The sequence below is a fragment of the Pelophylax lessonae genome (assembly GCF_965119305.1).
Source record: "Pelophylax lessonae genome assembly, chromosome: 8".
NCBI lineage: Eukaryota > Metazoa > Chordata > Amphibia > Anura > Ranidae > Pelophylax > Pelophylax lessonae.
Window position 1 is genome coordinate 129,183,674 of NC_138775.1, and position 12,982 is coordinate 129,196,655.

At 40.3% G+C, this 12,982-nt stretch overlaps 2 protein-coding genes across 2 annotated transcripts in view; both read left to right on the plus strand.

Annotated features, from left to right (window-relative positions):
• Positions 1–12,982, plus strand: part of LOC309562181 (uncharacterized protein) — a gene marked incomplete at its 3' end in the record, with an annotated part of 162,414 nt that overhangs the window by 117,730 nt on the left and 31,702 nt on the right. Inside the window, exon 5 of the mRNA XM_082266302.1 lies at positions 12,328–12,571. Within this exon, the coding sequence (XP_082122428.1) occupies positions 12,328–12,571 (244 nt within the window). The remainder of the gene's footprint in view (positions 1–12,327; positions 12,572–12,982) is intronic.
• GRIN2B (glutamate ionotropic receptor NMDA type subunit 2B) overlaps positions 1–12,982 on the plus strand; it is a 1,006,559-nt gene that overhangs the window by 77,558 nt on the left and 916,019 nt on the right. The window lies entirely within an intron of this gene.

The window sequence follows — 12,982 nt, forward strand, 5'->3', positions numbered from 1 at the left end:
GTACCTGTGAAGTTTCAGCTCTGTAGCATGTCCAGAACCAGAAAAAAAGATCATATAGGTGTTAAAGGAGGGTCCCACATCCCTGTTCTACTGAAAAATTATCTTTTTTTTTTTCATGGTTCTGGACATGCTACAGAGCTGAAACTTCACATGTACACTTTTAGACCCCCCAGATACTAAATCCAAAGTCAAAATCAAAAAATCTCTTTTTTTTTTTTCTTCAATAATTTTATCAAAAATGACAATTTTTAAGAACTTTTTTTGTGTGATTAATAGTTAATGGGACATGACCCAGAACCCTAGGCACTTTTTAGGGGCATTTATTGGGTTTTAGGGCTTAAAAATGGTGTTTTTTGATTACCGAAGTTCGGGTCCCATTGATTTCAATGGGGTTCTGAAATCCGGGCCGAACTTTCGGGAAGTTCGGATGTTCTGGCCGAACCGAACTTTTCAAAAGTTCGATCATCCCTACTCAGGACCAGTGTTGCAGCCTTCACAATATCAGGGTCTTTGCAGCCATCCCTTGAATTGCCAAAAACAAGGACTGTTGACATTCTAAACAAAAAAACAACAGACCAGGGAATAGCATGCCCCCATAATGCAAAAAATATTTTTATTAGGCAAAGATAAAATTACACATTATGCACTTACATGCTCGTGGAATGACACCAAACTCATCACATAACTGTGAGAATCCACCTTCAGAACCCTTATACCACAACCACTAGATGTAATCCACTTGGCTAAATGCTCCTCTCCCCGTGGCTGTTGGGAAAGGAAAAGAAGGGTGGGGATAATGGAGGACTGGCAGTCATTCAGTAGAGCAACATGCAAAACAGAATCAAAAACAAAGTCAGATCAATAGGACAACCTGGTGGTGTCTTTCATTGGATAGCAGGATTTCCTTCCAAGTTTTTACACACAGAGTCTGCACTGCTTGCATCATTTTCCTCTATTAAAGAAAAATTCCAGGCAAAGTGTAAATCACTTGTCTTTGTCTAAATAATCCATATTTTAATTGCACGCATCTATCTTGCACATGTAGCTCCTAGGTAGTATAGGAACCAAAATATTAATTTTCAGATTTTACCTCCAGCTCCCCCTACTATGGAACTACTGTAACAGTCTGCAACCATAAAGACAGAATTGTTGTTAATGAGGACAGTTATGTTTGAATTCCAGGCTTTACCTAGTATAGTGTAAGAAACATATATACTTATCCATTTTCAGGCCACTCTGGTCACTTGATCGCCCCTGTGTTGGCCAGAGGTGGCTCCTATGGCCCATCCATTGTCGGCACTTCCTCCTCTCCCCTGCAGGTGCTGCTGACTAACACAGAGGAGCCGGATCATGTGACCAGAGCGGCCTTAAAATAGGAAAGCATATACATCTTTGTTATAGAGGTTAGTCAGCATAGATGTTAGGAGGGGAGAGGGAGCATTTTTAACCAGTTCGGCTCCAGATCATTTTTTTTTATTTTTCACATACAGGTAAAAGTCTTTTTTTTTTTACAATAAAATTACTTATATTTTCTAAAAGCAGAGGATTTGTAGAATAAAAAGGTGATAGTTGCAAATGTTTGTTTCACATGATATTTGTGCAACTATTTATTAAACCCAGATTTGCAATTTACAGATTTGCAATTGTGCAAAATCATACCATATGATACCTATTTTTAGTTAAACCTTAAAAAAGAGGTTACATTGAGTAAATGGATATCAAACATTCCATGTCTTAAAATTGCGTGCGCCCGCGGTGTCACCAAAAACAATGGTGCCCAAAAATTTCCTTAGGTGAAGCTTTGAAAGTCTTTACAGCTCATCAATTTAGAGTTAATTAGGAGCTCTTGTGCTAGAATTATTGTTCTTACTCCGACTTTCGCGGCAATATGTCACAGGTGTGGTTTACATGTGCATGCATACCCTGGGCTTGCGTTTGCACAGGTGTTTGAGGCTACAGTGGTTTCATTTTTTTAATTTTAATATATTTTATTATAATTTTATTTTTTTAAAACTTTTTTCTTTTATTTTTTTATTTATTTTTACTTGATTGCTATCACAAGGGGTTTATAAACCCCTATGCAATAGCATCGGGCAGGTAACAAGTACTCTTTATGGAGACATTAGGGGTCTAATAGACCTCAATGTCTCCCCTGCCCTTCACACCATCTAACCAAGCACAGATCGGTTTTGGTAGATGTGTCCCCTGGCTGTACTGGCCAGTAGAGGTGCATCTGAAACAGGAAGTGACATTATTTCTGGTTTCATTGTTTGCATGTGAGATCGCGGCATGGATTTGCCTAGGTCTCACAGCAATCTCTCTCTTTCAGCCAGTGTTCTATCAGAATTCTGCTACCTATCAGATTCTAGAACCAGAAGTGACATTCAGACGAGAATAACTTACTGCGCATATGCCATGCGTTCCAACATGGCCGCTATGCATTCCAATAGTTTTCCTAATGTGACAGAACACAAAGCGGCGGACATCTTACACCCGCGCAAGTCTTGAATTTAAAATTTTTTTTAGCAGTAAACTCACCTTATATACTGAAACCTTGACCGAGTGAAATAGTCTATTTGACTATATAATCAGTTTGTCGCTGAGAGGTGCAGGATGTACAAAGATGGACGTCGCCACCTTCTACCTGCAGGTTTTTCGCTATATTTACTGTATTACAATAATAATAGAAATGTAATACTGTTATTCAGTCTATAAGGTGAGTTTACTGCTAAAATAAATGTAAAATTTAAGACTTGCATGTTTGTAAGAAGATGTTCGCCGCTGCTTCGTGTTCTGTCACATTAGAAAACCTATTGGAATGTGTATCGGCCATGTTGGAATGCATGGCACATGCGCAGTAAGTTGTTCTCATCCGAACGTCCCTTCAGGTTGCAGAATCTGATAGGTAGCGGTTTTCTGATAGAACACCTGTGGTTGGTTGTGTTCCCGGGCACTGGTGAGTGAGGGAGAGCCCCGGAACCACAGGAGAAGGAGGGGGGCTGCCGGCGGGAGAGGGGAGGCACCGTGCTGACAGCTCTGTGAAAGTGATCAGCAGCTATGAAGCTGCCGCATCACTTTCACTTTAAAGCCGGGAGCTGGCTGAACAAAACAGACACAAGCTGATGGCTGCTACTTCTTGTGATTAAAGGTTCACTCTTTAGTACATACATAGTACATACAAAGAGCTGAACTGATTAAAATTAGCTAGGTATAGTCTGGAATTTCACTTTTAATTAATCAAATAGCATAAACAGTGGGTTTAGAGTTCATTGACAGTTTAAAGAGACCTGTGTTTACACAGGAATGTCTTAATCAGTTTGGGGGTTTTATTTTACATTCTAAATTAGCATCAAAACATTAATAAACTCACAACAGTAAAATCAGTGTGTATATGCAGTAAAGCATGCTTGCTATATTTACTGTGGAAACCTAAGGGGTTAATCCTTTACATTGTGTATAAAGGCTGTGTGATCCTGTCTCTTTGATCCTCTCCTTCTTCCACTGACTCCAACCCATCTCATGATAGAACAGAGCATTAGGAGTCATGCTCAGTTTGGTGTGTATTGCTAGAGAGTTTTTCTTTATTTCTTGGGAGAGTACATGTGATCAGCACAGGGCCAATCAGCACTGTCCAGACAGAGGATCAGGGGAGAGTGAAAACTCCTCCTACAAGCTTTACTAGGAACTGATACAAGTCACATGCTGCTGATGAGAAAAGGTATTTAGCAGTTTATGTTTACTAAAATAATAGCAGTTCCATGTTCTGTGTACTGTAGGAGACCAGATATAGTGACTGCAGGGTCTGGGTTTAGTAACACTTTAAAGATCAGAGCTGTGTTTCTAAAATAGGCATTCATTTAATCCTACAAATATATTAGGCGAAATACTTGCTCTGCTTTGTAAAGCAGATCTGTGATCTTATAAAAGATCTTAGACTTTTGACACCTGGGGATGCCTCTATGCCAGTCCCAATTCACTTCAATTAGAGCTCATTTTAGAGTTTTAACAAAACAAGTTCATATTTTAATTATTTAAAGTTCCTAACCAAGATTAAAAACATTTGTACACTATAGATATATTAACAAAGAACTGCAGAGAAAAAATGATGTGTAAAGAGCAGTAACTCCTAGTAAACTCAAGTTTTCGTTTTATTGTAGTCACATCAGATAATAGTTTCTGTTTGGTTGCATATCATAAAAGGGTTCTTGAGATAAACAGATATGCAAAATTATTTTTGGTATGAAGATACTTGAGATATGCTATTTATTAGGTTGCAAACATGGATCAGAGGAACTCCTCTCTACCCAATTTTACATACACATATAATTACAGTGGGAACAGTTATTTTTTTAATTTTATAAAAAAAAAATAAAAAAAATGTTCGCTTTTACAGTAAGCTATTTTAACATTTCCAAGATAATCAAACAAGTTTGCAAAAATAGTTCCCTATTTCCCCAAGAAATCGGTCTGAAGGTGGAATAAATGCTTCTGAAAAGGTCTTTATTCACAGGAATAGGTATATAAAAAAAAATGATTTCCAAAATCTCTGTACATATAAAAAATTATATCCTACAACTTTAAAGTAAATAATGATGCCCTCCTTTCCCTCAATCTTTCTTTTTAAATGCAGCAGTCAGCAGTTTATGTTTCTATGAGAGATTTGGACTTTAAAGTATAGCTAAAGGCAAAACTTTTTCTTTAGTTTTGGATAGCATAGAGAGGGATTAGAAAACCTGTCAGTTTTTATTGTTGTGTGTCCACCCATTAGGAAGATTCACCCTCTCAATTTGTTTTGTCTACCATTAGCAGTGAAAGTAAAAGAAAATCCCAAATTTTGTGTTGTTCTCGGAAAAGGAATAGAAGGGAAACCCTCCAATAGGGACAGTAGTTCTGGTGGTCCCCAAGGGATTTCCTTAATTGCAGGTATTTGCTCTCTTTTCCTGTTTTGGCTATTGGACAGGAAGTGAAAGTAAATTTCCCCAATGGGGCACATATGGCAAGAAAAGAAACAGACAGGGGTTTTAACCCTCCCTTACTCTATCCAAAAAGAAAAAGTTTTTTTTCCAATAGTTCTACATAAGCTCCTGAAAATGGCGTCCAGAAAAGTAAGGGGAACAATTGATGATGATAGTGAAGTCTGACAAACCCCAAACTGTGTGAAAAGAATAAGGAAGTTGTGCTGAGCACAGTGTCACCTTAATTTTCCCCAAAAGTCACAAGTTAGTAATAAAAACATTCAGATAAAAATCTTATGTCTGTGCTAGGCAGCCAGAGAAGGTGAAACACTTGATATAACACACGCCAGCTAAGAAAAAAGCAGAGATGCTGTAAACCTACACTAGAAAGTCTTCAAAAGACTTCTAATGACTTCTTATGATGAAGTAAATGACTTCATCATAAACTGTCTAGTGAGCACTTATACACCTATGATACACTTTTGACTTATGTGATACACTTATTTGATGCTAGGAATTATTTCTATACTGATCTATACTCAAATTACGCAGTGTTAAGTATCATAAATTTTCATACATCTTACTATAATGGCGTTACCTTCATTAACAGTGGTAAAACTATTGGATTACAAGATGCCATGCATTTGACATCAAACACATCTATATCATGTTTGATATCTAACAAATCCTATTTTCATTCTGCTAAATAATGAGCTGGACTTTGGATTGTAAAATATAGATATTTCTAGGATGGGTGAGTCTACTGGAGGTTTAAAAAAAATGCTTCACACCCCTGGCCCCTTTGATTGGGTGAAGGGTAATTCTGCCCTTCAAATGTGAGCAAAAAGCTGCTTCAACTTGGCAGCTGAGGCTCTTGTTTACCATTAAAATTGTGAATAAATACTATGAGTAATTTATGAGGGCTTGACTTTGCCATACCAGACTATAGATACTCTGCAATTGATCTGAAATCTGTGCTGAACCAAAGATCAGGCCGGCATGTTTCTATTAAAACAGACAGTAGCATCTACTGATTAGGTTAGGTCTACTGAGTAGGTTGGCTTAGGTTTTTGTCCCGTGAGCTGGAAAATCCCAATGTAGGGTGAAGCGGAGAGCCCAATCATCACAGTATAATATTAATGTTTATTTTGTATGATGAAGGCAAACTAATATATGAAAAGTAACTCATGCTGTCTTCTTAAGATGAGCCCCTAAAAAAGAAAAAACATTTTTTTTTCTGCTTCCAGCCTTTGATTCTGCCAGTAAAATTCATACCATACACCTGCTAGACATTTTTTTCTAAGCCTGCAACAATTTCTGAAGTTTTTGAACTATGCCTCCATGAAAAAATTATATTGACCCAAATATGAAAGTGAAATTGTTCTTTGAATATTAGGAGTAGTAACAGACTGACTGGACAGCCTGCTCATTTTTTATACAGCATAGCATTATGCTGCTGATTTTCAATAATTATGCATAATGTGACATTATCAGCAACTATGGCACTATTACTATCATCCCCCAGACTATTAATACATTGAAAATAACTCAATCCAGAACTGATGCTTGTGCTACCATGCTGCTAAACATAACACATTTTGAACATATTCTCTTTGCAACTTTCTTTGTTTTCTATCTTTTAACTAGTTTTTACCCAAGTACAAACATTCTCCCCTTATACTAAAACATATATTGAAGAGTAAGTAATGACTCTACATCAAGTTTGTGAATGGGAGAATCCCCCCCATTGTGCTATTGTATTCTAACAGTCGGAAGACTTCCCCACCATCAGAATACACTAACACTATAACTGGTGGCGTTGATCAAGAGAAAATTTTCCAGCAGGCTGGTTGTACACAAGTTGGTCAATAGATTAACTTGTGTACAACCAACCTGCCTATACATGGATTGAAAATTTGGCTGGTTCCTGCTGAACCAGCCTGTAAGGGTTTTGGGAGCGAGCGCGCGCCGCCGGATGCGCGCTCCCGCTCGGTCATGGACCCCCCCGCGCGCGTGCCCGGCGGACCCGATGTCCGCTGGGCACTCGCGATCGACCGTGACAGTGGGAGAAAGGCAGGCGGCTAGTGTAAACAAAGCCGCCTGTCAGTCTTCCCTGTGTAAGAATGGTGATCAAACGGTTCTACTATGTAGGACCATTGATCACTGTTCTTACACATCAAGCCACAGCCAATCACAGTTAGAAACACGCCCCTAGGGACACACTTAACCCCTCCCTCTCAAAAAAGTTAACCCCTTCACTGCCAGTGTCATTTTTACAGTAACAGTGCATATGTATAGCACTGATTACTGTAGTAATGTCACTGGTAACCCCAAAAGTGTCAAAAATGTCAGTCAAGGGTCCAATCTGTCCGCCCCAATGTCGCAGTCCCGCAAAAAAAATCGCAGATCGCCGCCATTACGCATTTAAAAAAAAAAACAACAAAAATGACAAAAATCTTTCCCTTTGTTAGTAAACGCAATAACTTTTGCACAAACCAATTTTTTTTACCGAACATATGGTAAAAAAATTGGCCTAAAATGTTAAAAAATTTTGATTTTTAAATTTTTTTTTTTTTGGGAATTTCATATAAAAAAAATGTGAAAATATTGTTATTTTTGCAAAATTTACGCTCTTTTTTTGTTTATAGCGCATGATCAAAAAATCGCACAGGTGATCAAATACCACCAAAAGAATGCTCCGTTTGTGGGAAAAAAAGGATGCCAAATTCGTTTAGGTACAGTGTCGCACGACTGCACAATTGTCCGTTAAAGTCACGCAGTGCCGAATCGCAAAATAGGCCCTGGTCAGGAAGGGGGTAAAATCTTCCAGGGCTTAAGTGGTTAAAGAGAATATGTTTTATTGAAGCTGTGCGCAAAACAGAAAGTAGAGGGCAAAGGAATAGTAGCCAGCATGCCTGTTGGCAACCTGCAGCAGGTTATTCTTACGAAGCCACAGTGCCTTAGATGATCTCACACTGTAGATATGCAGCACATTGAGTGAGTCTAGGATGGAAAAAGACTTGGGGGTACTGGTAGACAACAGGCTTGGCAGTGGCATGCAATGCCAAGCCGCTGCAAGTAAAGCCAACAGAATACTGGGATGTATAAAAAAGGGGATTCACTCCAGAAATAAAGAGATTATTCTCCCACTCTACAAGACTCTGGTCCGGCCACATCTGGAGTATGCTGTCCAGTTCTGGGCACCGGTCCTCAGGAAGGATGTGCTGGAACTGGAAAGAGTCCAGAGAAGGGCAACAAAAATAATAAGGGGAATGGAGGACATCAGCTATGAGGAAAGACTACAAGCACTGAACCTATTCTCTCTGGAGAAGAGACGATTGAGGGGAGATATGATATCAATGTTCAAATACTGTACTGGCGACCCTAGCATAAGGAACAAACTATTCAGAGAAAGGAGATGCAATAAGACACGTGGCCACTCACTAAAACTAGAGGAAAGGCGGTTTAATCTTAAAATGCGTAAGGGGTTCTTCACTGTAAGAGCAGTAAGGATGTGGAATTCTCTTCCACAAGCAGTCATATCAGCAGGGAGCATTGATAGTTTCAAAAAACTGTTAGATGGGCACCTTACCGACCACAACATACAGGGGTATACAATGTACGGTTAACAGCAAACACGCACACACATCATAGGTTGAACTGGATGGACTGATGGCTTTTTTCAACCTCACTAACTATGTAACTATGTAACTATGTAAGTGTATTGCTGTTTTTTGTAAGTCATTTATAACAAAAGAATAATTGTTCAAGCTACTGTTGAGGCACAGTTAACATTTTGTGGATGTTCCCTAAAGCATAGCAAAACTTTACCTTTGACCCCTTTCACATGGGGCAAATTCCATTGCAATCAGCAGGGAAACTGTAAACTGATCCCCCCCTCTGAATGAAACAGAGCCGGTGGATGATACATCCGTGTATGCTCAGTATCTGCAGAGCAGACACGGGAAAGGCCTGCCCTCTCTACAGGCAGCCAGGAGTAAATGAACTTTATTGACCCTTTACACTCGGCTACCTCCGATTCATCTGCTGAAACAGAAGAGGACAGAATCCTCTCCCATTTTTTTTAGTGGTCTTGATTGGACTTAGGTAGGCAGGTGTAAATGAACACAAGTCTGTTTACACCCACCCACCATAGGGATGAATGGACCGTCCAATCAGGTCTGCCTGAAAAACTGACCGGTGGACCTGACCAGAATACAAAACTGAAAGGGGCCTTTGGCTCCACTTTATAAATACTGCAAATATAGAGGAATGCCTGTTAATTATGCTTAAAATCCAGTGAGCTGACAATTCTGCCTCAGCTACATTGAAATTGCAAGCAGTGTTATCAGCCCTGCTCAGTTCTTTTTTTGCTAGACTACAGAACAGCTGGACTGCAGATAAGGCAGAGGAATGAGGAATGTGTTTTATATAATTGGGAATTTGTTTTGAAACTTCAACCTTTACGAACTTGTAAAATATATATTTTTATTTAATATTACATGTTTTAATGTATTTAACAGGATACCTTCCCAAGCTGCAATACTTAAAGTGAAATTCCAGCCTAGAACTAACTAAGCTTAAAACTGCCCCTACCTCCTTCTAACACCTCCACTAACTACTCTGTAGAAGAAAGATGCATATACTTACTTATTCTCAGAGCCCTCCGGTCTGGTTACCTGATCTCCTCAGCGACCAGCTTAACCGCTTGCCGACTGCGCACAGTATATTTACTGCGGCAGTCAGCCCCGGCCAGGCAGAGTGACGTAGATCTACGTCGCTAGCCTGTGACCAGCTTGTAAGCCAATAGCGGGCGAGCGCGCTCCAGCTGAGGCGCGCGCCCGCCTCGGCTCGTTCACAGAGGAGTGCGGGCGTGTGACCCGATGTCCGCCGGTCACACTACGATCGTCGGTAGAGAGGGAGAAAGTCAGGCGGCTTATGTAAACAAACCGCCTGTCATTCTCCCCTGTGTAAAAATGGAGATCAGACGGTTCTACTATGTAGAACCGTTGATCTCTGTTTTTACAATAGTACACATGTCCCATCACAGTTAGAAACACGCCCCTAGGACATACTTAACCCCTCCCTCTCCAATACAGTTAACCCCTTCACTGCCAGTGTCATTTTTTATAGTAACAGTGCATATGTATAGCACTGATTACTGTAGAAATGTCACTGGTAACCCCAAAAGTGTCAAAAATGTCAGTCAAGGGTCCAATCTGTCCGCCGCAATGTCGCAGTCCCGCAAAAAAAATCGCAGATCGCCGCCATTACTCATTAAAAAAAAAACACCAAAAATGACAAAAATCTTTCCCTTTGTTAGTAAACGCGATAACTTTTGCGCAAACCAATCAAAATACGCTTTTTGCGATTTTTTTTTACCAAACATATGTAGCATAAAACAAATTGGCCGAAAATGTTAAAAAATTTAGATTTTTACATTTTTTTGGGGGAATTTCATATAAAAAAAGTGAAAAATATTGTTATTTTTGCAAAATTTACGCTCTTTTTTTGTTTATAGCGCATGATCAAAAAATCGCACAGGTGATCAAATACCACCAAAAGAAAGCTCTGTTTGTGGGGAAAAAAGGATGTGAAATTTGTTTAGGTACAGCATCGCACGACCGCGCAATTGTCCGTTAAAATCACGCAGTAAAAAATCGTAAAAAAAACCCTGGTCAGGAAGGGGGTAAAATCTTCCGGGGATTAAGTGGTTAAGGGGAAAGGAGAGAGTGCTGACAATGGATGTCATACCTGAGCGGGGACTACTACTGATACAAAATTGTTGTCCCCTGCATAGTGATTGTGGGGCAGTACCTGAAGAGGAGGAATGTAAGCTGGACACTGAACTTTTGCTGCATAACCAAGGTCTCTGGTTCCTGTCTATAACAGAATTTTGCTTTAATCTGACTTGTCAGATCTGTACAGTGTGCCAGCTGAGTTCTGCAAGCAAGTGAGTGCTGGAGGAAGAGGGGAAGTGTATATAGAGACTGTATATAGAACTGTATATAGGAAGAGTTGTCCCTGAATAGACATGGGCCGAATGACCCCCTGTTTGGTTCACGGCTGAACTTTCGAACATTGCAAATGTTCGGAACCGAATAATGAACCTCATTGAAGTCTATGGAACCCGAACTGGAAAAATCAAAAGTGCCAATTTTGAAGGACCCCCTAATCTACCTGTAAAGTGGCACATCTGTACAATGTAAAGAACCAGCTGTAGCAATAATGACATTTATAAAGCCAAAAAAATATATTTTTCCTGCAAGCTTTTTTTATTTTGTAAACAATGGCTGTCGTGGTGCTTCCAGACCTTTGTGTACTGTGTTAGCTGTGGAATGAAGGTCTTTGTGTCAGGTCTTTGTGTCTAAAGACTAATTTATGGGTAGGTCACATTGGCTAAGCATCAGTAGCTACTGTACTAGGTGCAGTGCCACATGTGCACGTTCCCTGCTCTCTTCCTGTCATTCAGTATGAGGTAACATTTTCCTGCCAATTCTCCTGTTTGCAAGAGATAATCAGTTCAACCTTGGTTAGTCCCGGTTCACACTGCAATGTGGGAACGCTGCGAATATGCAGCATGTTCCCGCATTGCATCCGCACCCCTGGCAGTTTACACTGCCATATGCAATATGCAGGGGGTGTCAATTAAAGGTTAACAACACCCCCAGTTGAGATTGCATATCGCAGTGCGATCTGCAAGTTCGCACAGAATGGGATCGCACTAGTTTGAACCACCATGCAATCCGATTCTGCTGCGGATAAAAAAAGGGTCATGTGCGTGTTCAGTGTGATTGCGGTGCGAATTCAGCCATACAAACTGTATGGCTGAAATTTGCACCGCACAGAGATCGCATGTAATTTAGGAGCAGTGCGCTCTGAAGTACATTCGATCTCTGTGATCGCACTAATGTGACCTGGCACTTAGTCCATGCTGTTGCCTTGAATGACCTGGCCACCTTCAATCATTTTGAACCTCTCCTTTTAACAGCTGGGTAAGGAGTACTGAGGTGTTTTTACATGGTATTCTAAGTTGTCCCTGCTAAGCAGTGCAATGTGTCAGATACCAAACACAAAAGGAACATTGGTTCCTACCAGCTCACATTCCGCTTACAGCTTCAGGGCAGCTTGCAGTTCTCTCTCTCAAGTGCCCCACACTGATCCTGGAACATTGACCCCTACTTTGGTTCCTACATCCGTAAGAGTCTTCTATGGCTCTGTCATGTGTGGCCCCCTTCTCAGTAGATTTCACTGCATTTATGTAGGTTTTCATGGATCCGATTGCAACTTTGATTGTGGACTCTGACTGCAGAGATTTAAAGCATACCTCAACACCCTCCCCTCATTGAACCATTATCTGATCTACCTGAAGCTTTATTGATCTTTGAGCCTTCCACTGTGGAGGCTTTATCCGATGAAGAGGCTCCGAAAAGCTTGCTGGATGATGCTGCCTCCGAGAAGTCACAGGAAGCTTTATCAAGAGATGCTCTGTTTTCCACCATTGATCCAGCAGAGTCGTGTCTTAATGAAGCACCAACCATTCCTGTGCAGGATTTCTCAGTGTTTAAAGATCCAGTAGATAAACATTTTGACATTTTTGCAAAAACTTTTCTCTGGTAGGTCCTGTATTGCAGTCTGCCATGGCTGTGATGTTAGTTTTCCATACGTTGGTGGTTGGATCAAACTCATAAAAAGATCTAGTTTCCATCAACACTGATCCTCTATTTGTAGAGCGCTTAGAGCTAATACTGATTGTCCTACACTACTGTGTAGATGGGCAGTTAAAATGCATCTTCTGCACATGCCTTTCAAGGGTTACCATATCTATGGAGCTGCATGGGACTCATCAAGGATGTTATTGGAGGTAAGAGTACTCATCTACCACAGCAGAAGAAGCCTTTGTAACTTCCAGGCTTTGTTATGTCCTTTCCTTATATCCGGGCTTCAAGCTCTAAGACTATGCCAAAATTAGGAACCCGGTTCAACTGTAAACCCTAAACCACTAAATCCCCCAAACCAGCAAACAA